This window comes from Lynx rufus, unplaced genomic scaffold (genome assembly GCF_022079265.1).
Source record: "Lynx rufus isolate CCGP_SWC_20201006 ecotype Redwood Valley unplaced genomic scaffold, mLynRuf1.p SCAF_19, whole genome shotgun sequence".
Lineage (NCBI taxonomy): Eukaryota > Metazoa > Chordata > Mammalia > Carnivora > Felidae > Lynx > Lynx rufus.
In genome coordinates, this window is record NW_025814833.1 from 6,998,539 (window position 1) to 7,025,364 (window position 26,826).

General features: G+C 44.7%; 1 protein-coding gene across 1 annotated transcript in view; it reads right to left on the bottom strand.

Annotated features, from left to right (window-relative positions):
* Positions 1–26,826, bottom strand: part of CHRDL1 (chordin like 1) — a 118,601-nt gene that overhangs the window by 14,230 nt on the left and 77,545 nt on the right. Inside the window, exons 4-7 of the mRNA XM_047081760.1 lie at positions 26,029–26,174; positions 24,271–24,364; positions 8,093–8,160; positions 1,145–1,313 (exon numbers count right to left, since the gene is read on the bottom strand). Of these exons, the coding sequence (XP_046937716.1) occupies positions 1,145–1,313; positions 8,093–8,160; positions 24,271–24,364; positions 26,029–26,174 (477 nt within the window). The remainder of the gene's footprint in view (positions 1–1,144; positions 1,314–8,092; positions 8,161–24,270; positions 24,365–26,028; positions 26,175–26,826) is intronic.

Genomic DNA, 26,826 nt, shown 5'->3' on the forward strand with positions numbered 1-26,826 from the left:
TCCAATTCTTCTGATATATCACCATTTTTTTTATCAAGACTTTTATTTTGCATGTTCCTCTTTTAAGCCTGTTAGTTTCAAAAGCAATTCAACGTTTTTTATCTGTAATCTGAAATTTACATCTAACTAGTAACAGCTGTGATCAACTCGCTTTGGTTTGACCAGCTTTGTTGAGATTTATAGTAGGAGTTCTTTGTAACGGATTGTTTTTCACCCGTGTTATTCAATCATTTGGTTTAATAATTTATTACTTTTAACCCATTCAGAGAACTGGCTTTGATTTGTTTTTCCTTTAAAGGAAACAAAACATGTTTGTGGTTTCGTAAAAAGGAACCAGCTGAGCTCTTGCTCTGAAGAGCTGGTTGACACGATGCCTAAAAAAAGTAAGAAGCAGTCAATTGTTTGATTGAATTTCTCCCCCCCCCCCACCCCCACTACTGGGGTGGGGGTGGAGGCCAGGGAACTCTGAGCAGGAAGGACCTGGCCACGGACGTGTGTGGGTGCCTGCTGTAGCCAGCTGGTCGGCTGAGTGAGTGGGCTGCATATCTGTGTTAACCTGATCAGTTCTCCTGGTGCTCAGCCAGGAGGTTTCTGGATTTCTTACTGGATTACTCATTTCCAATGACAATCTCCTCATGTGAATTAGAATCTCCGAGTGTGGGGCCTGGAATATGTACCTTTAGCAAGAGGCCCGGGGAGAGCCTTGGGTGCACTGCAGTGTAAGAACTGCTACTTCGAAGGTATGGGGCTAAGAGCTTCATTCGGCACTGAGTCCCTGTGAATATTGGGTGCCCAAGTGACAACACACAAGTTCTCTTCTGTTAAGGATCCAAGGCACTTTCCCAAATGACCTGCAACCCCCCGGGGCAACAGAGAAAATGCCGGAGGCTGCATTAAGCTCATGGCTTTCTTTTGTCCTAAGTAAGGGCAGGTATACCTGAAATCTAAACTAAGCTCTCTGGGCTGCCTTTAGGGAAGTCCTAACAGTCGGCTGGAGTCGCTTGTCCACGCACACGCTTTGAGGCCTGATGGGAAGTCATCCTCATGTGAATGTGTGATATGCATGGGAGACAGGGCCCTTCCCAGGCCCAGCCATCCAAAGAAGGGGACTGTGGACGTGGCCCAAAACGAGAGTGTCCCTTACCTTGTCCGTGCTTGTGTTTGTTGTTGATGACAATTTGCACAATGGTGCCCGATGCTTGCTGGGAATCCATGAGAGCTCCTCGGTGGCTTCTGGCCCCGGGAAAGCGGGGCAGACCTCCAGCCTGTCGGCTTGGTGGGGGGTCGTAGTGAGATCGGTGGTAAGAATGTCTCTGTAAAGTGACAAGGACAAACTCAGTCCCCCAGATCCACCAGCGAGAAGGCCCAAGTGGACTTAAACACACTTAGAAGCCATGTGATGACCTCAAGTGATGAGCTCGGATCTTAAATTAACCACATGTCCGCCTACACCGGTGGAGACATACGGTTGCGCCTGAATCAAGAGTAGCCTTGACAACATGCCGAGATTTTTCTCTCTGCTTGCAGAAGACTGGAGTAGTTTCACCTGAGGGAGCAAACAGCCCAAAAGGGTAAACAAAACGTCCTTAGCTGCTCCCAAGGAGCCATTTGCAACTCTTCAGGAGCCTTAACCTTACGAGTTAAGGGAGTGGCCTGCAGCCCGAGGCTGAAGGGGACAAAGTGGGGAATGGTGTACAAATTAGGAAGACAAAGAGAACTTTCCAGTCATGGGGAATGTGTGACCTGGGTGGGCCATGAAGGGTGGAGAGGCTTTTCACAGGCATAGTTGGTGAGGAATATTCCAGGTAGGGATTTCCAAGTTGAGAACGTGTAGCAGAGAACATAGAGTCCAAAAACGGGAACCGCTAAAGGATTACATTCCAAATTTGGGTTGCAGCCAGATCATGGAGGACTTTAAATGACAGGCTGAGGGGTGAGGACTTTATTTGGTAGGCAACAGAGGTGAGGGTGTGGAAGCCTTCGATGGATTTTTTTTTTTTTTTTGAAGCAGGGAAATAATCAGAATCAGAACTGTGTCTCCAAGCACTGATACCTGATTATATATACGGTGCTCTGGATGGAATGAAGAGACGGGATAGGCCAGATGAGAGGCACGGAGACTCAAAATGCAGCCAATGGCATGAGGTCACAGAGCAGGGTACAGACACCCTAGACATTGCATAAAAGAACTGACCGTGTAGGACAGTACCAGAATGTCAGCCAGAGGGGAGGACTTTGTTTTGTTCACTGCTATGCCTCCAGTGCCCCAAACAGCATCCAGTGTCTAGAAGGTGCTCATTAGACACTTGAAGGAACAAATGAATGAATGAATGAATGAAAGCTGTCGTCCCCAATGAAAGCTTAGAGTCTTGTACTACAAATAATGCAATCATTCCTCTGTCAGCAAGGCTTCGACACGTGATGTGCCCACTATTCTCCCAGGAGCTGAGGGAGAGTGAAGGCAGAGGAGGATGGAATGAATGAAGGCTAGAACCTAAGGCAAAAAGCCAAATAACATTGTGTTTTAGGGGCAACTGTTTGGGGTAAAGGAGGGGAGACCTGTGAGTAATTTCACAGGCAATTAAAAAGGAAGATCCTTATGTTCAGTGTTAGATATAGCAGGGGATCTTGGGAAGGTAGTTATGGGATCCCCTAACCCCAGCATCCCATAAAACATTTATTACAGTTATGGTCCATAGATACACATGTTGCAAATTTAGCTTTGAGAATTAGTATTAACTCTCTTGTGGGGGGAGGCACCGGTGGGAGAAGGGGAGAGAGAATAGGAGTCAGAGTAAGAGAAAGAGAACACGATTCCCTAAATCTAAGAAGCGTCCACGCTGGTACATTGCTATGAAAACTCACGCAAGTAAGAATTTGCATCAACTTATTATCCTGTACACAGATGGGATTTTCAGCACAAATATTTTTCGTTCCCACAATGGCTCAGATGTCTTTTTCACTTACATTCCACAAAGACCATTACAGAGCATTCTGTCCTTTCTGGAGTTTGGCAAAGTTTTGCCAAAGGAACACAGAGAGGACAGTCTGGCTGGTGGGTGCCCTAGTGCTAAAAGGAGGGAGTCCCACAGAGCTAGAATTGGAGAGAGAAGGTCGCTAACCCAGGATGAGTTGCAAGTACAAGAATTTCTGTGATTCATGAGGGTGAGAACAAAATGAAATGCTGGCCTTGGGTGCCAGGGACTCAGACCCTGGACATACAGTAAGAGACAAAAACATTCTACACCAACCAAACAAACAGACTCAAGGATTTTGATCAGCCCCCCAGAACCTTGCCTTGTTAAAGTCTTGCGTTTTTCAGAGAAACAGGCTAGACAGGAGAGGGGTTTTATTTAGGGTGACCATGAAGTTGCAGTTTTTGGAGATGGCAGGAGAGGAGGAGAGAGGAGGATGAACAGGAGGAGGAAGAAAGGAAGGAGAAAGTGGGAGAAGGAACGTGTGGTCAAGCCCAGTGGTCTGCAAACATTTGGCTGAAAGCTGCTCTGAAGAAAATATCCAAGTCTGCTCAGATAGCAAAGTCGGCGACAGTGGTCACAACCTGGGGGTGGAGGGTGGTGAAGTGTGATTTTGATTTGAGGGTCATGGCTCTTTTATAGAGGTTGTTCCCCTAAACAGGCAAACGAAGGGCGCCTGGGTGGCTCAGTCAGTTGAGAGACTTTGGCGCAGGTCATGATCTCAGGGTTCGTGAGTTCGAACCCCGTGTCAGGCTCTGTGCTGACAGCTCAGAGCCTGGAACCTGCTTCCGATTCCCTGTCTCCCTCTCTCTCTCTCTCTCTCTGCCCCTATCCTGCTCGTACTGTCTCTCTCTCTCTCTCTCAAAAATAAATAAACACTAAAAAAAAAATAAACAAGCGAATGAAAGAGGCTTACCAGGGACCATTCTGACCTTGTAACTTATAGCAAGACAGGAAAAGGCATTAACACCTTGGAGTCGTAAATGAAATTGGAGTTTATCTTAAAAACAAGCTGTGAATAGCCTGCTCAAGAGAAGAGGTCAAGACTTGTTAGGTAGAAATGGCCATATAGCTATACTTTGTTTTATTCTGCTCAATATTTTGGTATTATTTTATTTCCTGACTCAAAGTGTCGATAACTAAGGCTTTTGAAGTGGTTCCCACACAGTTCTTTTCTGATGGTGGAAAATCTCCATTATTGTCGAAAGTTCCCCAGGAATCTCTTCCTTACTTGTTCTAAGGTCTAATATGGGTTTTACTGGCAGAGACGGGGAAACAGGACAGTTCCGGGAGAGACCTCCAAGTGCCTTCATGACTGTGAATCTAAAGTTATCATGAACTATAGTTTAACTTAAAGACTGTCTTCAGAATGTGTCATAATCCACACAACCTTGAGTGTCTGTATCTTCATCACTGGAACCCTGGGACCATCCCTGTCTGGGAGACACTTGGGCCAGTTTCCTTCCCCACCCACCATTCTGACAGTAGGAATGAGGCGTGGATTTTTATCTGTTGCCTATTGTTTCTATCTCTAAATCTTTCACTTTTCGAGTGGTAAGTCTCTGAGTAATCTATCAGGGGCAAAATCAAGACGTTGGCTGTTGTCCAAAACAAAATTGTGCTTGCTTTCATGTTTTGGCTTTCCACCCTGTGTCTACTTCTCCCTCCCTATAACACACACACACACACACACACACACACACACACACCCCGCTACGGTACTAGGACCAGTGCATGTGAAATTATGATCTGGAAACCGAACCGAAACCATTTCAGATTTTGACAAAGGAGCTGCAATTGAGGCACCGGTTCCTCCTGTGCACTTCGTAAAACTTGGGAAACTGATGGATTGCAACCCATGTGGCAAAATGAAGCAAACCTCTGTGTTTCTATCGAACTGACGTTTGGATGGTTCCCTGTGAATAGGGACGGTCCATTAAAGTAACAGTCTGCTGAACTGGCAACGTCCTGTGAGGCCTGCCTTTTGTGATCCCATAGAGAAAGCTGAGCCTGCACAGGATATTCAGAAGGCGTTCTCCTACCTTCTGATTTTTGGCTGCTCGAGGGCCAGCAACAAGTGTGAAGCATCTTTGACGTGGGACAAATGCCTGTGCGTTCACGTTCATGAAAAGCCCCTCCCACACATTTCACCCCACCTTCTACACCCATTCACTCAACACGGATTTATTGGGTGCCTACTATGTGCCAGGTACATATTCTTCTATTACTACAGATGCTATTTATTATTGCAAATCCTATCCCACAATATCTACCCCTTTTAGAACAAAGGAAAATATTTATTTATAATAAAGTGGAACCATCTGGACATTTTGGTCTACTAGGCCCAAATGTTTATTTCTAAAGATAGGTCTTGAACTCCTTTGAAAATCAATAACAATTTCAAGGCCCTGCATTCTGTACCTGACCTCTTTTGCTACAGGAAGTACGGGATCAAGTTCAGCCCTATCACCAGCAGTTTAGGAAAAAGGACAAGAGGGAAAGGCCAGGGTAGAGTTGGAGGCAGCATAAAATATGAGGGCAAGAAGAAGGGCTAATTAATGGCATTCCCAGCAGGATCACCGAGCTGGCCACAGACGCTTAGCTTTGGGGACCAAGGCACCCAGTTTAAGGTATCTCAGGGCCAAATTTGGTTAGAATACCATCTGGTTGACAGCCACAGATTTAGTCATTCTCAACTTTCTACCACAATAAAAAAAAATGAGCCCTGAGAAAAAGAGGAAATTCACAACACAAAAAAATGGAGACTGGTATCATCTCCTGTCCAGATCTGGGAGGAATCTGATTTACTATAAAGCAGATAGAGCTAGATGGAGAAAATCTTGTTTTTCTTTCTTTCTTTTTTTTTAAAGTTGGTATTTAAACTCCAGTCAGTGAGCATACAGTGTAAGATTAGTTTCAGGTGCACAATCTAGTGATCGAACACTTCCATACACCATTCTGTGCTCATCCCAAGTGCCCTCCTTAATCCCCATCCATCTATTTCACTTACCTTCGGGCTCCATATTAACCCGGGAACTGGGAGGCCCATCCTCTCTCACAGGAGTGTCGCTTTCTTTGAGACACCCGGTATTCTCTGCCCCACCCACAATCCTTCTACACTCATTCAGAAACAGCAACGTCTAGAAAATAATACAACTACAGAATAAAGCCAACGGCCATCACTTCAACTCATTGCTGAGGGTGTTGGCCAGCTGGATGTAGGCAAGTCGAGAGTGGCGCGTGTGATGACCAGGAAACATGGCCTAAGCAACACTGAGATGTTTATAGTGGCCATTTTATTATGTCCCCACCAACACCTTCCTTACACCCTCCGTATCCTAGGGCTTGCCCTGTAATTCCCTAGACTCTTGTCTTCTATAAAACGCTGGTTGAGAAATAATTCCACGGGTTTAAAAAAATCATTTAAATGTTTATCCTGCAGGGGCGCCTGGGTCGCTCAGTCGGTTAGGCGTCCGACTCTTGATTTTGGCTCAGGTCATGATCTCACGGTTCATGAGTTCGAGTCCTGTGTTGGGCTCTGAGCTGGCGGTGCAGGGCCTGCCTGGGATTCTCTCTCTCCCTCTCTCTCTGCCCTTCCCCCACTTGCACCCTCTCTCTCTCTCTCTCAATAAACAAATAAATACATAAACATTCAAAAAATAAATGTTATATATTGCAAAGCAAATCGATGCTCATTGAAAAACAGCCAGTGATACAGAAAAGATAAAGTGAAAAATCCAACGCTCCCTGTCCTCCTGCCAACTTCCACCCCTCTGGGATTCCCACTCTTGACGTTTTGGTTTAGGACCTCCCAGACCTTTTCATGTGTATGTACACATGCACACACACAATGTTTACATAAGGAGATGCTAGTGTAAGTTGTGTCCTGTACCTTGCTTTGTTTACATAATATATGTTGGGGATCTCTCCACCTTGGTCCATTTCAATGCCTTGCACTCTTTAACAACAGCACCATGTGCCATAGATGGGGTGTGTTTAACCACACCCTTATTGCTCATGGTTAGGTTGCTGCCCCGTTTATTTTGCTCTTATGAAAATAACACTGCACTGAATGCCCCATGCACTTTTTCTGTACGGGGGTTTGATGAATGCCCATTTATGTGCCATGAATGCCTTTGTACATTTTGCGTGCTTTTATAAGCCCTTCAATAGGATAGATTCCTTGAACTGGAACATCTTTCCAGATTTTAAGAATTTTGAGGTATTTACGCTGTACTTGACCATATGTTTTTTTTTTAAATTTGATGTTTTACTTATTTTTGAGAGAGAGAGAGAGAGACAGAGAGAGACAGAGAGAGACAGAATACGAGTAGGGGAGGGGCGGAGAGAAAGGGAAACACATAATCCAAAGCAGGCTCCAGGCTCTGAGCTGTCAGCACAGAGCCCGACGCGGGGCTTGAACTCAAGAGCTAAGAGATCATAACTTGAGCTGAAGTTGGATGCTCAGCCGACGGAGCCACCCAGGAACCCTGGCCCCCCTGGCCATATGTTTTTTAGAGAGGGACTGCATTTTGTTAATTACTTCAAAATACAAAGGGAGAAGAGATACTGTTGCTATACATAAAGAGGCTTTTTATGAGGTTAGCACTGAGCATGGGAATGAGATATTGTAGGGTGGGGAAGGAATATCCAGCCTGCTACCTTTGCTCTCCTTCAGCTGTAAACCTAAGGCTTCAGAGAGGGTTTGTGGAGACGCGTCCACAGTACCCCTGTCAAAAGGATGGGAGGACCTACCTTACAATTCCACAGAAGGTTCTCACTATTGAGGACAGAGGTAGTGACCTGCCTTCTTTCCAGAAGGCAGAGATTTGCCAAGCCATCCTGAAAGTCTACCAGCTTCTGATCTAGGCAAGGGGTACCTACGGGCGGGGGCTATGATTTCTTTACGCACACGTCCTGGCCCCGGTTACCAATCGTGCAGTGTACTTAAATGGTAATAGGTTGGTGATAATGCCATTTAATTTTCTGAGGAAAGGAAAGAGAAATGGTGTTAGAAATGGGCCCTTTTATGGAGTTGCTGGGATAACAGCCATGGAGAGAGGAAAGTTTGGCTTGGTGCTGTGGAGTGTTGAATTATTTGAGCTATTCACACTTACTGCTTCTCTGTTGGCAGGTTGCCGGAAGATATCACCATCAGAATGTTCCCACGACAATTCTCCATCCCCTGTTTATTACAAAATAAGAAAAGAGTCATACATACATAGAAGGGAAAACCATCACCCTTGTGACCTAGCAACATTTTTGGTTCTATGATCCCAAATTTCTCCAGACAGCTTGACCGTTGTTAAGATGGCTGTCCTTCAAAAAGTGAGCCCGGAAGATTTCTCTCTGGGTGTGCCTCAGTTTTCAAAGCAGCTCTGAAGAAAGCTGCCACCTTCTAAAAGATTCCGCCCATCACCATTGTGTAAGATTTGGGAAACAAAAGGGAAAAAATCACTTTCCGCTGTGATACAGCCATCAGCTTCCCTTTTGATTATTTTATTTCCGTGGCAGTTAACTTTTTTGCAGGTCATGTGTAATCTGTGTTTAAACTACCCTTAAAAATGAGAGTTTTGAGGATGTGGTCTGTCATAATTGGTTAAATTTTCCATTGTGTCTCTGAGTAGGTATGACCTGGTCTGAAAGTTAAGGTAAAGCTTGCAGTGGTTGGAGGGTTTACATAACCAGTATCCAAGATGTACTCCTCTACCGTTGCCTAAGATACCTTCCTCTAGGTCTCTGTGTCCACTCTTTGAATAGTGAACCCTTATCACTGCCGTCTTCCAGAATAACTGCTTTTGGGAGGAAGATCTTACTTTTAGCCTTGAGAACAACAAACACAGCACAAGATGGTGATATTCCTCAGCCAAAGAAAGATCATGAACAACAGGACAATTTCCAAGGATATTCCCTTGTGTTATCTATGACCAAACAAGCCAATGGGAAGAGCTTGGTCTGACTATTAGCATCAGATCAACCATATATTTCATGGGATAGTAAGAAATACCCAAAAGTATCAGCATTAAGACCTTCCTATTTTAATTTATCCCCCAAGCTTTCAAAACCCATGGCTACATAGTAACATGTTACTAGTGCAAGGATGTGATAGTACTATGAGGGAAAATTGGCTGTTAGGACTTGAAAAAGACCTCGAAATTCCTTTGATAGCAATATTATCATCAGGTAGTGACATATAACAAAATTATGGCTTTAGTCCCTTCATAATTTAAAGATCATCTTATGGAAAAAAAATTATGAATTGTCAAGATTTAACTCTGGTTACTAGATTAATCATAGTGTAACTTTATCATTCTGTGATCAAAATCCTCAATGTGTTCCCATCCGAGACTGGATATAATTAGCCCCCCCCCTCATCTTTATGAGTACCTGCCTCTTCCCGAACTGTCTCAGCTACTCTACTATGAGAACCCTTTGACCCCTTTGCTCTTTATGGAAAATGTGGCTCCTATTCTTGCTTCCATGCATTCGCTCATGTTATTCTCCTGAAATTATCTTCCCATCTCCCACACCCATACCTCCCGTACAGCTATGCAAACAATTTAAGTTCTGCCTCCTGTACATCTTCCTCAAGCGCTCTTATATATTTCTGGTTGCCTAAAGGACTTAGTTAGCATCCCGTAGTCTTAGTTTTTGTCCAACTGCTCCATTTCACAGATGGAGAGAGGCTCGGAGAGGGCAAGCAGCCATTCACAGTCACATAATGAGTTGATGAGCATTAACACCCCAAACCCCAGATTTCCTGGCTTCCAAATAAGCGCATCCATTCTGTAAGGGCAGGATTTTTTATTCGTGTTATCCATGGCTGTATCACCATCATCTATAACAGTGCCTGACACATAGTAGTCACTCAATAAAATACTTGCCAAATGATGGAATTGAGAGGCCTTCTCTAACGACATATTGAAAATTTCAATGCTACTCTGATAGTTCTTATCTGCCATCTTGGCCTTTTCTTTTTAGCACTTAACACTATCTTACGGTTTATACAGTTTGTCTGTTTAATTTTCTGCTCTCTCCACTAGAATTCTCCTATGAGAACAAGGATTTTTGTCTATCGTGTTCACTGATATAACCCCAGCACCTAGAACAGCACTGGGCACATGGTACTCATTCAATATTTCTTGAATGAATGAACATTAAAACAATGTACAGTATCCTCTGTTGTAAAATATTTTCTGAGTCTTCCTTGTCCCCCTGAAGAGACCATAAATCCTTTGAAACTAGGGACCATGTCTTAGACATTCCCCTGTGTTGCCTAGATCACTGGTTTTCAAAGTGTGGTCTCTGGAGCAGCAGCAGCATCATTACCTGGGAACTTGTCAGAAATGCAAAATGTGGGACCCCATCCCAGACCTACTAAGCCACTCTGGGGTGGGAGGGCAATGATATCGGTTTTGACAAGCCCTCCCGGGGATTCTGATGTGTGCAAGAATTTGAAAATATTTGGCCTGGAGCACTTAGCATGTTCCTGGGTACACATCAGGTGCTCAGTATATGTACTGAATTGAACTGCAATCAAAAATACAGAATTAAGTAGTTGGCCAATAGTAAATTCGCTTCTTCCTGGTTATTCCAAGTCTGAGTAAAGATGGCAGACAAAGACTGCATCCAGACTATGTGGAAACCCTGACTGACCCTGAAAGAGTGAAGATGATTTCACCTTTGTTTACATCTAGAAAATAATGCCCAAAAGTCAGTTAATATGTATTGGATGCTTCTTGGGTGGAAAGCCTGATACTAAGGCAGAAGGTGGAGAGAAATCAGGCTGGGCGCTTGCCCTCAAGATCTTTACAACATGTTTGGAGGTGACAGGAAGTCAGCACAGGAAACAGCCTAACACACGCACATGCACACACACACACACACACACACACACACACACACAGAGTAACAACTGGAAATACAAATGAACCTATGTGCTTGGGAGATACTGAATAGGTGAGTGATCAGTAAGATAGAATTGTGTAAAACTTCCCAAAAGGATTAGTCATGTTTTTAGAAGTAGATGCTACAGGGCACGAACACATGGTGACGTGGACAGCGGGTGGCTCAACTGAAAGGAATGGCATTTGCAAAGGGGCAGAGCTTTGGAAACAGTAAGTAACATACTGGAGACAGCCAGCAAGGTGTGGCTTGAGTAAAAAGTTCCGATGTGAAACAAGAGAAATGAGGATGATGGAGAGAAAGAAAGGAAGAAGGAAATGGAGGGGGGTAGTGGGTGAAGAGGAGAGGGCAGGAAAGAAACAGGAGGGGAGGGAGACTGGTTGTTGAGGTATATAAGGCTGGTAAATAATTGCTTTGTAGACTTCAGAAAGAGGTCGAAGAATTCACATTTTAGCCTGTTACCAATTTTTACGTAGAGGTTCCTGCAGTAAAAATGGTATTTGTGGAAGCTTCTCCTGACAATCGAGTGTCACCTAGTTGGGGAGCAACTGGAATCTGAGAAACCAACCAAGAGGCCGTTCTAGTAATATGTGACAGGCCCTGAGAATCTATAAAATAATGGAGAAGGGGCAAATAAGACTACTTCAGATAAAAAGGAAATGTTAAGATCCCAATGGGAGATTTGGTAATGGAAGAGGTTGGCAAAGGAGAAAACAACATAAAATGACGCTAGGGTTGCAAATCTGGACAGCTGGGAAATGACACTGCCTTTGACAGAGACTGAGTGAGGATGAACTTCAATTTACTTGTTCCGCTTCTGCTGGCAGTGGTGGGTCCAAGCAATGTCCTTGATGAAGCCAGATGAAAATATGGGACCAGAGAGAAGACTGGAAACCAGAAGAGATTCCCCAGCAAACAGCTGAACAAAATGTAAAAGTTATAGGACGTATTTTCAAGCCTAATCTAAGGACCCCAAAGAGAATAAATGAGAAAAGAAAGAAAAAGGATAGATTTGCTCTCTGCATCAAATGGCGTTTGTAAACGTAGATTTAATGATTGGTATTGACACGGAACATATACTTAGCATGACCTTCTGAGAAGTTCAATTTATCGCATTTATACCCTAGAGTGTTCAAAGGGCTTTTAGATAGTGTCTTGAAATACTTATAGTCCAGTCAGAATCTTGAAGCATATAGTCCCTGTTAAGTGAGCAGAGAAACAAGCCAGGATCAAGCATGAAGGCTTGATGTAGAGGTTCCTACAAGCACGGGGCTTTAGCATGAACTTGTGTAACACCCTGTAACACAAGTTCAAGAAGAAAGTGTCGCAACACCTAAGCATTTAATGGCAAACAGGCATGTGCGCCTAAATCTGAATTATTTCACTTCACAAAAAACTACTGGAGCCATTACTTCTGTACACACACACACACACACACACACACACACACACACACATTCTCAAGTATGAATGACTACTAGTTTTATGGCTTTGAGCTTTCAAAGTCATCCAAATGGTATTCTCTAAGCTGGAATGTTCTGTAAGTAAGAAGTTATTCCATATAATTTGGACCATAGCTAAATTGGAAGAATCTTCTTAGATGTTCCATTTAGTACACCTTTAAGTGATTCTCTAGACCTGGGCAAAGTCTGTCCAGATAGCTGATAACAGGCATGTTCATTTACCATCTCAGATATACCTAAGAGACAAAATACATACAAGAAAAAAGGAAGCTGCACTACCCTAAAACCTGTTCCTTTGCTTTTTTTTTTTTTTTTCCTGATTCACCGGGCAAATTATCTTCCCTAAGAGGGAGATGCTTTTTTCCATCAAGGCTTTATTTAAAAAAAAAACACCAAAAAACCCCCCAAAACAGTGATTCTAATGGAGACAGATGGATTCTAGTTAATTCCGAGAAGCAACAAGATGTAATTTTAACCAATTTTTAAAACCAAAATGAAAAACAACTCTAGTGTACCGTATGTCAAACAATATTCGTTTAACCTTAAAAGCCACATGTGTTGTTTATTCAAACCTCAATTATATTCTGAGTGGTACCCTATGGAGCTCAAATGGCTTTCTGATAATTGGAGAAATGGAGAACAAGCATTTGAAAAATGGTCAAGAGCTAAGCTAAAATTCAGACTGTTTATAACTCCCACTGCTTCCATTAAACTCCAGTTGGCTTGAGTAGGGTCACAGAAGTAAACCGTGTCCTCTTAGAAGGACTAAGTGTACAGCGAGATTATTAGATGTCCATGAAGATAAGCCTCAGAAAGCAAAACTACGCCAGCATGTGGCCGCTTCTGAACCACACACAACATCATAAACCGCATGCTTATAAGCCCCCGATTTATCTGGGACAACCCAGTTTCATGCCTCTTTTTCTGCCAGGCAAAAGTAGTAAGACTACACTCTCACTTTCAGAAGTGTCTTGATTTGGATGCTAGGTTACAAAGTTGCTCTAATCATAAGGCGCACAGAAATGAAATGAATCCCTGAGATGGAGGGATGGGAGTGATCACTGGGACCAGGGAAAGTGATCTCTGCACTTTCAGAGGAACACGTCCTAATCAGCGGAATCAGGGCACACAGTTAAAGGGCTTTTGAGGGACAGCGAGAAAGGGCAGAGAGGAAGACACTGATCGCGAAATCTCCACCTACTATGTGCCACGTTCTGGGATGGGCCACTTTATAGCCAGTAGACAGTACCCAAGCTGCAGATGAAAGACAGAGTGGAAACAGCTGACTTGGGGGCCTCTGCCAAACATCCAATTCTACAAATTCTGTTGAGAGGGAGCAAGCGGGCTGAAATTTGAGCGCGGCTTTAAAGAACTGGGGTATAAGGATTCTCCGCTGGTAGACGTCTGAGCTAACAAGAATGATATACAGTACTTCAAGGAGTCCTCTAGTGTCTTGTGGATAGTCAGGTTTTCTAGAAAATACTTCACTGTCAAATAAAGCACTTCATTGTTTGGGCTGTCCATCGATACAAGCTCTTAGCATTTTAAAGAAAGTATCTGCTTGAGAAATGTTAAGACACAGACAAGGGGGACCTCCTGCCAGGAGTAGCCAGCCAAATCTGAAGAGGAATACAAAAGCATTTATCCAGAAAACTCAGAAATACATATTTTTTTTTAAAAAAAAGACCATTATGAGAGTTGCATGTGCTTGCAAGAGGAAACCATGGGAGAGAGAAGAGAGAAGCTATTAGCGAGATGGTAAACAGAGCCCCCACTCTGCTCTTCCAATGGTGCTGTGGATAAATAATTCAAGTTTATTATAATAGGGGTCTCGGAGGGGCCTCTGGGTGGCTCAGTGGTTAAGCATCTGACTTTGGCTCAGGTCATGATCTTGTGGTTCATGGGTTCCTGCCCTGCGTTGGGCTCTGTGCTGACAGCTCAGAGCCTGGAGCCTGCTTGGGATTCTGTGTCTCCCTCTTGCTCTGCCCCTCCCCTATTCGTGCTCTCTCTCTCTCTCTCTCTCTCAAAAATAAATAAACATTAAAAAAATTTTTTTTAATGAAGTGGGGTCTTTGAGTCATCACAATAAATCTGCTGGAAGTGTTACCATATCTGGCCCCTGGGGAGCAGAGCTGTCACGAAGTCTGTTCCTCCCAGTAGCCTCAGACTTCAGACTCCCCAAAGTTTCTCTACATTCCCAAGTTGAGAGGTGACACAGCAGTCATGGCTGAGAGAACAACCCAAGCCAGACTGCCTGGGTCTGGATCCTGGCTCCGCCCCTTCTTGCCTGTGCAGCTTTGGGCAAGTGATGAACCTCTCTGAGCCTCAGTTTGCTTACTGCTAAAATGGAGACAATAATGCCTACCCGGGGTGGGGGGCATGTGTGAGGATGAAAAGAATTAGTATGCACAAACAGCTGAGAACCGTGCCTGGCACACCAAGTGCTACATGTCGGTTTTATTCCCCTTCTTCTTCCCATCCTTTCGTCCTCCTCAAGAGTAGTTTACCTATGGGGAAAACCCCACCTCAGAGACTCCCATGAGCCTGCGAGGTACCTAACAAGGAAAGGGTCCAGATTAAACAAACAAATGAAACCTAGCAGTAAGGGAAACATTTATGCCTGTACACATTTAAGAGAAATGATTTAAGGGAATCATTTCATGTCTAAATCACTCCAGTTTGAAAGCCAGGATCCTGGATACAGGAAAAAAAAATAGCCACAGAGATTCTTTTAGCTCATGGCTAATGAACTGGTTTAGATGGTCTCATAATTGTGCTAGCCCTGTCCTCATTTTCATCATTTTCAAAGATGCGCTTGGGTTTGAATGCGATCCTGTATTCTCTCTTGGCTTCAAATGAGACTGACGAGGACAGATATCTGCTTCACTGGGAGACAGTGAAATTTGTAGTCATAAAGTGGAGTGAGAAAAGTCCAAGTACCCAAAGAAAGAGAGTCCTGTGCTACCGCATCCATAAATGGAAAAGAGCATGTGGATGGAAAACAGAAGCCCAGGAATCCATCAACATTTGCTGCTGGTCAACCTGGGAATGACTGGAAAGCAGTCATAAGTTCTTAACAGTTGTCAGATAGTTGCTCTTCTTGCTCCTGTTAATCAATGAATCAGACTCATTTCTGTAAATACCGAGGTGTTGGCTCATGAAGAGTGTTCCAATGAGAATAATGGATACACACAGCCATGGGTTTCTGGGCAATCATGGCGTCCTGTGAAGTGCTTCGAAGGACAGGGCTGAAGGCAGAGTGGCTTTAACCTGGGAAGAAATACTTGCTCCGAAATGCTTCACGGGGAATTCCTTATTTTTACTGTAGAACCAGACTCCTATACATATGAATAACCCTCCAATCCCAGAGTAGGATGGGGCATTGATTCCACACAGCCAATTAGGAATCAGGGCTGTTCATTAAGCTCAGTATGAAAGTCACTGCTGTCCCATACACTGTCTAAAGAGCTTTCTATCTAAGAAGACACACTCTACACATAAGAGACATGCTAAGAAGGAACACAATGACCACAGAGGGGATGGAGTCCTGGGAGTGTCAGCAAGCTCATAAAGATGAATTCTGAGCACAGAGTATGGAGAGAGAACCAAACACAACCTGGGAAATTTCCGTGGCAAAAGAAAGCTTCCAGCAGGGATTTGGAAGAAGAGAGGAAGGCAAAGGGTGGGAGAGCTCTAAGGTGGTCCTTTCTTTATGAACTTGAACAGTTCACCTGAAGACAGGGCTTACTAATGGTGGTCAGACTCTTCTGCAGCTCTGAGAAGATCGGAGTGTTTCAATGCATATTGAAGTTTAGGTGAGAGAACCCCAACCCGAAATCATCAAGGACTGAGTTCACTTTTATTTATTTTTTTGAGAAGTGTGTCTCGTTAATGATGTTTCCTTCCTATCGTCATGACCTGGAGATGGTAGTGTTCTGCAGAAAATGTGGACTAAATCAGAAACAACACTAAAGGATCTATATTTGGAGCTGCTGTTATTTTTTTTCCAGTTTTGGTTGACTTGGCAAACTTTGACAACTTGGGTAGATTTGTACCATGTTCACAAAAATGGACTATAGCTCACACCACTGCCCTCAAGATTTACGTTGTCTTGGGCACCGACAAATTGCCTTTAAACAGTTGCTTTTGGTTTCAGTCACCTCAAGGGAGCTTGTAGAAATGGTTCAACTTCATAAGAAGAGATTCCATTTTCTCCTTGGACTCTTTAGAAGTGTGTAGGATAAATGAGCTTGGGCCAAGGAAGTTGCAAGTTCAGCCATCTGTCCTGCCTCCCTAGCTAGGACTGCACTTGGGGAATGTTGTCAAGAGCGCTCCACAGCCGTACGTCTCTTCCTTTTTCACAAATCCACCAAAAGATATGCTTAATCCTATGCTAGGGGAAACAGAGGAATCAGGTGGTTCTTTCCCAGTTGAAGAGCCAAGACCTGTGAAATGATGAACAATCCAAGAAAATATTTTGAAATGCTGGACTCTACAAACCAGACTAAGTCCTGAAAGTGGTCCAAGAAGGGGCCCAATGACGACTAGAGTGATCAGGTAGGGCTCTTTGGAAGGGGTGAGCCTCTAGCTGGGATCTTGAAAGATGGGTAGGATCCCAACCCATAGGAGAGAAGAAGGAAGCTATTCCAAGCTTGTGGGGAGTAAGAGCTAAGAGAGGCACATAACAGGAGAGAAAGTGGGAAGGAACATGGCATATTTTAGGACACAGAGAAGAGCCAGCCTAGAATAGAAGGTGTGTGTGTTGGTATCCGAGAAATGAGGATGAGTAGTAGGTTAAGGAAGGGTCAGATTGCTTTATACAGCGCCTTTAAAAAACAATCTGAAGGGAATTCCCAGGTAGCTCAGTCGGTTAAGCATCCAATTCTTGGTTTCGGCTCAGGTCACGACCTCACAGTTTTGTAGGTTTGAACCCCGCAGAGCCTGCTTGGAATTCTCTCTCTCCCTCACGCTCTGCCCTTCCCCCACTTGCACTGTCTCTGTCTCCCTGAAAAGAAATAAACTTAAAAAAATAAAAATACATAAAAACCATCTGAAGGATTCACCTTGGCGAATGTGGTTAAGACACGGTAGGCACTGACCAACATGATCAATAGTTGTGTAAGAAGAAAAGCCTGGGCTAGAGCATGACACACATGTACAGTGAAGAAAGAACAGTTATTCACACTCCTACAACCCAGGGTGGCTGGTTTCATGGTGGGATCAGAAGTCGGGGATCCTGGGAGGGTAAGACTACCCCTGGCTGTGTCCCTAACTTTCGAGTCAATCCTCCCTTACCCTGGGGTGCAGACAGCAAAGAGGAATATGGTGTGAGTTGAGGCTAGAGAGACAGTCCTATGCATCTTCCTTCACCTCCCTGACTAGGTCGACCCCTCTTACTTACTGCCTTTTCCAACACCTTTCTTTGTAGCACGCGGCACAGTTGTAATTTTATATTAGCTTGTGCCATTATTTGCTAAGGCGTCTTGCCCGTTTAACTCCGGAAGGGTAGGCTCCATGTTCGTTCTGTTCTCCACTGTACCTCCAGCACCAGCACAGTGCTCAGTACTTGGCGGTTGCTCCAGAAATGTCCGCGGGATGAAAGAAAGTAGATATTTACATTCTTTAAACCTATAAAGGGAGAGGGGTGGAACAGAGGTGTTCCCCTGGGGTTGGGAGTGGGCAGGTTGAGGCTGTGATGGGGAAAGCTGAGTAGTGTGGTTACCCTCCTAGGATTATCCGCCTATGCCAATGTGCCAGGCATGTTCTCTCTGCCCCTTTACTTCCTTGAACTGGGAGAGGTCCCTTGTCAGTGTCCTATGAACGGCTCCCGCCAGGTACTGTAAGAACTTGGGACTCTAGAGCCAGGCCGGCAAAGTTCACATTCTAGCTCTGCCAGTTACTACCACGGATCCTTGGGCCAATCGCTTAACTTCTGTGACTCGGTTTCCTCATCCATACAATGGGGATAATAATTGTTTCAACTCCGTTGTGAGGGTTAAACAGGGTATTACACACATAAGGGCTTAGACCACTGCCTGGCACATAGTAAGCGCTACCTATATACACTGTCCATGCAGGCTTGGCTCTCGATGTGGCCAAGAGCCCACTCCAAAAACCTCTCCCTTGTCTAGAGTCCAAGTACACAGCCTTCCCCTTTGCCTTGGCAAGATAGGCAGGAGACAGGAAGCAGTAATGATAAGCGGTAGAGGGAAACCGGGGCCGGGTTTGGGCTTGAGGCCTGCCTGCCCAGAATGTGGCAGTCGTACGATCTCCAAAGAGATTTTTCCTTCTGATAAAGTTTCCCTTAAGGTTCCAGTGGCTGGTTGCGTTCTGCTTCCAGTCCAGATGAGGTCTGCTCAAGTGCCAGCAATGACACGCCCCGTGCCGACACTCTCCTGACTGTCCTAGGCTCAGGGGCATGTCTAAATAATGGAGGCTGGGGTGGAGATTCAATCTGTGGCCGCTATCGCTATCTGACGCAGGAAAAGAGGCACACGCTAGTGTTTGGTGAGAGTACAGAGAGCCGGTTTCAATGGGGCCCTTTATATGAAGGTTTGCAGGTCCGGCACTCAAAAGGTTATTTCTTCCGCAGTATTTTGCCTGCAATTAGGGTGGCCAGCATAGGGGAGAAGCGTGTCTGCATTCTCTGCTGCACGAGTAACATGCTTATACAAGACATACCTTTATAAAACACGACACTTCGACAGAAAAAAAAAAATAACGAGGTGCTTCAAAAATGAGGACTTCAAAGGAGATTCAATCACATTATATACAACTGAAAGATGTAAAGACATTAAAGGCTGAGAAAAAGGCATCAATTTTATGGAAGTGTAGGATTCAGTCTTCATAGGGCAAGACGAAAGAGAATGACTTATTCAGGCTGCAGAAGAGACGGCGGAGAAAGAACTTCATGAACCGTCAGCTGTGTGAAGGGACAACACGTGATCGGGAATACCTTGCTTTTATGTGTTGCTTCTGAGGACATGAGAAAAGAAATGTAAATTGTGATGAGAGAAGTGTTCAGCAGATGGGGACTCTGTGAACAGAGATTAAGCAAATAAAGAGGCAAGACTATCAGACACAGAGGGGAGGGTGTAGACAACTCTCCCCCCTCCAAGATCTCCAGGTCATCTCAGTTACTTTTTACAGCCTTTCCATGGGTGATAGATATTACATATCTCCATTTTCAGAGCTGAAAAGAAAACAAGGCTGTATGTGGGCCAGCAGCTTGCCCGAGGTAACACCACGAGTAGGTGAAACCTGAGTAAAAGCAAATCTGTGTCCTTCTGACTTCAGAGCCTATGTCCTCTGTGCCACGTTGTCTCTCAGATGCAAAATATGTCTTGTGGCAGTTTCCTTTCTTTTATTAATTGTCCTTCAGTGTAGATTTGTCATTGTAGCCTTTGCCCCAAACAAAATAACCTCAGCCTGACAACTGGACCGGAGCAACGAGCTGGTTATATTAGCAGCCACATGTATACCTCTGCTCTGTATGGACTCTCTTCCCTTTGGAGCAGACTCAGGTTGGGGCAAAGATGGGCAGAGAGACGAGGAACAAAATACCCATCTTTTCTGGCTTAAATGTAATAGCTGTATTGATGTACAGACACACACACTGGGAGAGACCGCTACCGAAAGATCCAGGGCCTTACTGAAGCACAAACCAAATCAGGCTGTGACTAAATCCACACTGACTTGTGACAACCACTAAACAGAACATATTAAAAGGGATACACAGAGGAGTGACTGGGTGGCTCAGTCCATTAAGTCTCTGGCTCTTGATTTCAGCTCACGGCCATGGGATCGAGCCCCACATCGGGCCCCACATGGGACTCCATATCAGGCTCTGCATCAGGCTACATGTTGGGCTTGGAGCCTGCTTAAGATTCTCTTTCTCCCGCTTTCTCTGCCCCTCCCCACCTCAAAAAAAGAGGGGATCAGCACTCAAAACAAGGTCATTTCTTTCTAAAATAATATTAATCACAGTGTCTTGAAGTGCGACGGGGAGGAAAAACCACCTGGGGATCAGACATGACACCAGGTGATTTCCTACTGACCACGAGCCAATATATAGCCAGCACCACCAACCACTGTCAACCAGTAACTCAGAGGAAGGAAACACAACAATAATACCATATGTTCATTGCATCTAATTCAAACTATAACTTCCTGGCAATACTTCCAAGCTAGTGTGCATTTCTCTCCCTAGAGCAGTGAGGAGGAGAAAAAGATAAATCGGAAATAGTTTCTACCTTAAGGAGCTTATAATTGGTAGGGCGGATAAGACATGGGCACACATAATGAAAACCAAAAGGTAACAAAGTGATAGATGCTACTGGAGAAGGGCCAGTTACATGCTGAGGAGTCTCAGAAAGGAAGGAGTTTTACTCCTAACGTACAGGATTTTTAAAAAGTGCTTCATGGAGGAGGGGGCAGTTAGGCTGGCCGTTGGATAAGCAGGGTTTGGGGGTGGAGAAATTAGGGATGGAGGTGGGAAGGCAAAGAAGAGAGAAAGGCCTTCCGTCTGGCATTTATCATAATGTGACCAGAGGACCGCCTGCATCAGAATTTCAGGCAGTTGCATGTGAGGTACGTCTTGAGAAACCTGTAGGATTTCCACAGGCAGAGATGGACGGAAAAGGGTTTTCCAGAAAGAGGTGGTGTTCCCTCCTCCCAGATCTTGCTGTACACGTGCAGTTGTTACCTAGGCCGCCATTTTGTTCCCCCTAGTTCCTTACCATGAACCAGCTGTCACTCGTTCACCCCAAAGTTGGTTGCCATATGACTGGAATTAGATGCTCTGACCAGAGAGTGACATTCATTACTTTTCTATTGCTTTCAGGTCTCAGACTTCTAACAGGTTCAATTTAAGTGCACTAAGCTCAAATGTAAACCATTGTTTGGGGCCGCCTCCAGTCACCTACACGGTCTTAGGAATGGCTTCTCAAAGCAGGGCGTATGGACCACCTGTCTCAGAGCACAGTGGGGCCTATATCTACAAGCACAATCCGGAACCCCACCCCAAAGCCATTGAATCAGAATCTCTGTAGTGGTTGTCTGGGGATCTGAAAGTTCTCCAGGTGATCCTGAAGCACACTGGAGTTGGAGAAATCTTGAGGGGGAGAACGAAGGTACAAAGGGTAAAGAGCACAGGAACACTGTGAGTAGAACCTGAGGTACACAAATGGAAGAATGTGGGCCTCAAGGGTTTAGCTGAAGCTACAACATGGGTTGACGTGTTTTCTACTGGCAACAGGCAGCCATTCTTTTCAGTGCCAGAGTGAAGAGGGTAAGCCTGGAGCCAGACAGCCAGGACTCAGACCTTAGCTCCTTGACTCACTAGCTACATAACCTTGGACAAAGCTGTTAACCTCTCTCTGCCTCAGTTTCGTTATCCATAAAGTGGGGATACCAACCATCCTCACCACACAGCGTCCTCATGGGAGAAAATGAGTTCATATCAAGCGTTTAGAACCATGACTGGCATTTAGTAGGTACGATATGTGTCAACATAAATACTTTTTTTTTAAGTAAGCTTTACACCCACCATGGGACTTGAACTCATGACCCCGAGAACAAGAGTCACATGCTCTACTGACTGAGCCAGCCAGGTGCCCCGGCACAAATACTTTTGAGTAGAGGTGTGGTATGGTTAAGGTTAGGTTTCCGGAAGATTAACCTAGCAGTAATGTATAGGAGTCAACTGCCCATCCCCTATCAGTAAATCCTATAATTTTGTCCCTCTAACTCAGTGATTCTCAACTTTGGCTGTACATTAGAATCACTTCTCTTCCCCTCCACCCCCAGTCTGGACACAAATTTATCAAGGTAATTCTAATATAGACACACGGTCAAGAAGCAATGCTGTAAATATATTTCAAACTTGTCCATTTCTCATTATTGTGCCCGCACCGTATGCAAGACACTGTGCTAGGTCCTTTTCCTGCATTATTTAAACCTTACAACCCTTTGGGGGTCAGTGCTAACATTATCCTCCCTTTAAAGATTGTTAGAAAGGTTAAATGCATTGCTCAGGATTATCCAGCGAGAAAGTAGCAGGACTGGGATTAGAACCGTGGCAGCCTGGTTCCAGAGGCTCCAGTCTGAACCACTACTCTATATTGTGTCTCTAAACCAGGCATCTGCCCTCTCACACTAGACTCTCACTCCTCCACTTGCCTTCTCCCTCTCCTCTCCCCTTGCTTCGTTGCTTCCCTCTTATCTAGTCTGGACACAACAGCCAATGAGATCTTTTTAAGACATCAACTGGTTCATGTAATGCCCTGCTCACAACCTTCTGACGGCTTCCCAATGTACTTAAGAACTGAAATACAAACTCCTTCCCATGGCCTTGAAAGTCCTGTGTGGTCCGACTCCTGTTCACTTCTTCAGCCTCATCTCAGGCCAGTTGACTATAATCACTGTATTCCAGCTACACTGGTCATCAGATCCTTGAATGCTTTGAGCTCTTCCTTGCTGGGGCCCTTGAATTTTCTTTTCTTTCTGCCTGGAATGCTCTTCCCCCAGGATCTTTGCATGGATGGGTCTTTTTCATCTTTCAAGTGAGAGTTTAAATGTCACCTCAGCAAGGCCTTCCCTCCCACTCAATGTAAATGATATCCCCTCAGTCTTTTATTTGTTTTCCTCATGGCACTCACATATTTATATTTAGATTTTCACTTACTTGTTTGTTTATGATTTGTCTTCTATGGTAGAATGTGAGTTCCACAAGAGCAAAGAACATACCTTTGCTGCTATGTATGCTACATACAGTTGTAGAGGGTGTGTACTGCACAAAAGTGCTGCCGTTAAGGGGGTGCATTTGCAAAGATTTTCTGGCAAATGGCAGTAAAGTGTCTTAAATAAAAGGATTCTTTTTTAAATTCGCATACAGATGCCATATAGTCTAGTGGTGCCCTGTATGTTCACTGTATTTACCAATATGTATCTAGCTTCTAGCACAGGGCTGAGCATATGGTAAGTAGATGCTCAATAAATATGTTGATTGGATGGACGGAAAGAAGACAAAATTAGAATACTGCTAGAGACAGCCAGAAAAGAGACAGATTGAAGACTGCTGATATAGTAATCTCAGAAGAGGGAATAAAGGAGAAATTAAAGGCGATTATGCTTGACCTTAGGAACCCAGAGTGGAAAATGGCGCTATTATCAAAGGAATGGAAACCAAATAAGAAAAAAATTGGGTTGAGAAGACACTGATTCCATTTGGGCTATAATTTGAGAAGACGATGCCTTCCAATGTGCTTTTACTGAGTTTGTCACCATTGGACGGTGGGGTTTTAAAGAATATATCTACATTTGCCCTGCACAGTCTTCAAAGTGGTCATGTCAATGCTTTGCAAGGCCCAATCTTCCTTTCAAGGCTGTGCATGGAAATGGCCTGTGTTTTACAACACAGTAAAAGCTAGAAGAGATTAAGGGAGAAGAGACAGAGACACTTTCTCAGTAGATGATGCTCACTCTTTCTTTCCTGCCACACTCCCGCATGGTTTCTTTCAGGTGGTTGCCCTTAAAATCAGTGTTTTTGGGGGGCCCCTGAGTGGTTCAGTCGGTTAAGCATTCAACTTCGGCTTAGGACATGATCTCACAGTTTGTGAGTTTGAGCCCCACGTCGGGCTCTGTGCTGACAGCTCGGAGCCTGGAGCCTGCTTTGGATTCTGTGTCTCCCTCTCTCTCTGCCCCTCCCACGCTCGCACGCTCTCTCTCCAAAGATAAATAAACATTAAAATTTTTTTTTTAAATCAGTGTTGTTTTTCTCCCTTTTGTGAATCAACTGCCCCCACCCCACCCCCTGGCTCTAAACTAAGGCTACCATAGAAAATTTCCCATCCTAGGACGCTGGGAAGCTATTTTCCTCTCTTCCAAGTCCAGCAGCATCCCTACCTCTTGGGATACGGGGTACCTACCTCTGCACACCCGGCAGCAGGAATCCGGAACAGAGACTGGGAACGCACAGGTTAACTTGGGGCAAGTCTTGAGACCACAATACACGTTTCCCTCCTGCCAAGTAAAAACAGAACTTAAGGTCAGAAGGATCTGGGAATAAGTAAAGGCTTCTTAGCTTGGGACCTGGGATGAGTAGGGACTCAAAATGGGCTACTCCTTCCCAGTGCCCTCGCATAGTTAGTTCTAGGTACTTCCGAGATTTGATTATGCTTTATTTTTTTTTCCTGCTTACTATTTCTCCAGGCCAGAGACTAAGTCACGGAAGAGTTGGCAATCCTCGCTGGGGATCCCCTGAAGTGGTACAGGGTAGTCAGTGAGAGAGCTGCCGTAGCCCCGCCAAAGCCCTAAATATGGTCTTGCCCTTCTCTTCTCTTCTCTTTGCATTGTATCCCTTGGTCCCCATCGTGCCCCAGCTGGACACTGGGACTTCAGGGAATGCAGATTTGCATGACAGCCCCCCTTCTTTATAAATCTCCAAGCCAGGGAGACAAATTGTCTCGGGGGCCAGGGGGGGAATGCAAAATTACACGGGCTGATCGGAATGGACAGCTCAATTCAGCACAAGGCAAGCGAGAGAACCAAACTTACTTGCTGTTAGGTCTGTCTTTACATAGATTCCACCTCCCTAAAGTTCTAGGTTCCAAACATCCTTCCTTACACCTTGTTCTTAATTCTTAGAAGCAATAATTCTGGGGTGAGAAGGCTCCCTAAAAAGTCATTAGGAAGGCAAGGCCACAACCAAATTCTCCCAAACTACTGAGATACCACATTTTTACTACAAGTCCCCAGGGGAAGAGATTCTCAAACGTCCCTTGGCAATCCAGTGTTTAAGGCCATTACTGGCAATAAAAAGTTTCTACATCTAACTTCATTTCCTCTCACTTCAGGTTAAATGGCCATTTTATTCCATTTTCTGGTTCTACCTATTACATTCTCTGGATTGCACGATTACGTGAAGATATAATCGATTTACTTTACTCCTAGGGTATACACAGTTCTGACAAGTAATGTCACAGGAATAATCATGTTTTGCTGAGAGAGTTCTCAATGCTCGGCACCAGGGACAAACTGGTTAGGAGAATACATCAGAGATGGGATCCAAGAGATACCCCCCTTTTCTTGTGAATTGGGGCACTAGGGTGGCTTAGTTGGTGGCATCCAACTTCGGCTCAGGTCATGATCTCACGGTTCGTGAGTTCGAGCCCCACATAAGGCTCTGTGCTGACAGCTCAGAGCCTGGAGCCTGTTTTGGATTCTGTGTCTCCCTCTCTTTTCTTTCTCTGCCCCTTCCCCACTCGCTCGCACGTGTGCGCACGCGCGCTCCTTCTCTCTCTCTCTCTCTCTCTCTCTCTTTCTCTCTCTCTCTCTCAAAAGTAAATAAACATAAAAAAATCGTTGAGTCCTTCTAATGAAGGCTTTGCTGGTGTGACTATTAAGAAAAGGAGGACAAATGAAGACCGTCAGCTGATCTTTGTCTATTTAAACAGTCCTAAAGCTTCAAGACCAGCATATAACTGGGTCTGACTTTAACATAGGTCAGGGTTGATCAGGGTTGATGCAGATCAGGGAGTAGATCAACAGGGAGGCTTAGGATTCAAATGCAATTCATCTTCCATTCGAACACCTCACGGTGTAGGCTCAAAGTAAAGGTGTAAGCACAGAGAAAGCTCTGGTGTTGGGGTAGGGGCCAGCAGGGACATTAAAATGCTGGGTCTTACCGAACAGCTGCACTGGGTGCATTGATTGGGTTGCCGGTTCTGAAAGAGCCCTTCAGCCATGAACAGCTCACCATGTTGGTAAGTGGTCCCGTTGTACTCACATGACTTGCTGGTCACCTTGTTGTTCGCTGGGGGTAAGGAGTCTTCTGGGACAGGGTGGAGAAAAACCACACTGAGTATTAGCATCATTGCAAAGAATGTCATAAATCCCAACAGCAGACAGGGCTGTACCATACAGAGGGAGTTAAAAGATAGCCCCGGGGTGCCTGGGTGGCTCAGTCGGTTAAGTGTCCAACTTCGGCTCAGGTCGTGATCTCACGGCTGGTGGGTTCAAGCCCTGCGTCGGGCTCTGTGCTGACAGCTCGGAGCCTGGAGCCTGCTTCGGATTCTGTGTCTCCCTCTCTCTCTGCCCCTCCCCCGCTCATGCTCTGTCTCTCTCTCTTTCTCTCTCTCTCTCAAAAATAAATAAACATTAAAAGAATTTTACAGATAGTTTCTAATTCAGTGGCCAATGACTTTAGATAATATTAAAGTGACCAGACAAGAACAGCAACTGATATGATCACCCATCTGTTCTTTTATTTGGTGAGCATTTATTGAGCACCTATGATGTGCCAGGCACTAGAATGGGTACTAGAGAGAAATCAGAGAAGGACAAGACTCCTGCCTTGAGGGAGCTAACAGACCAGATGAATAACGTGTTAACTTGCCTGGAAGGAGGGAGTCCTTTCAGAAGACGAACCCTCTATTATAACTACCCTGGTAACCTTATCCCCTCCCATGTTTTATATCACTTGG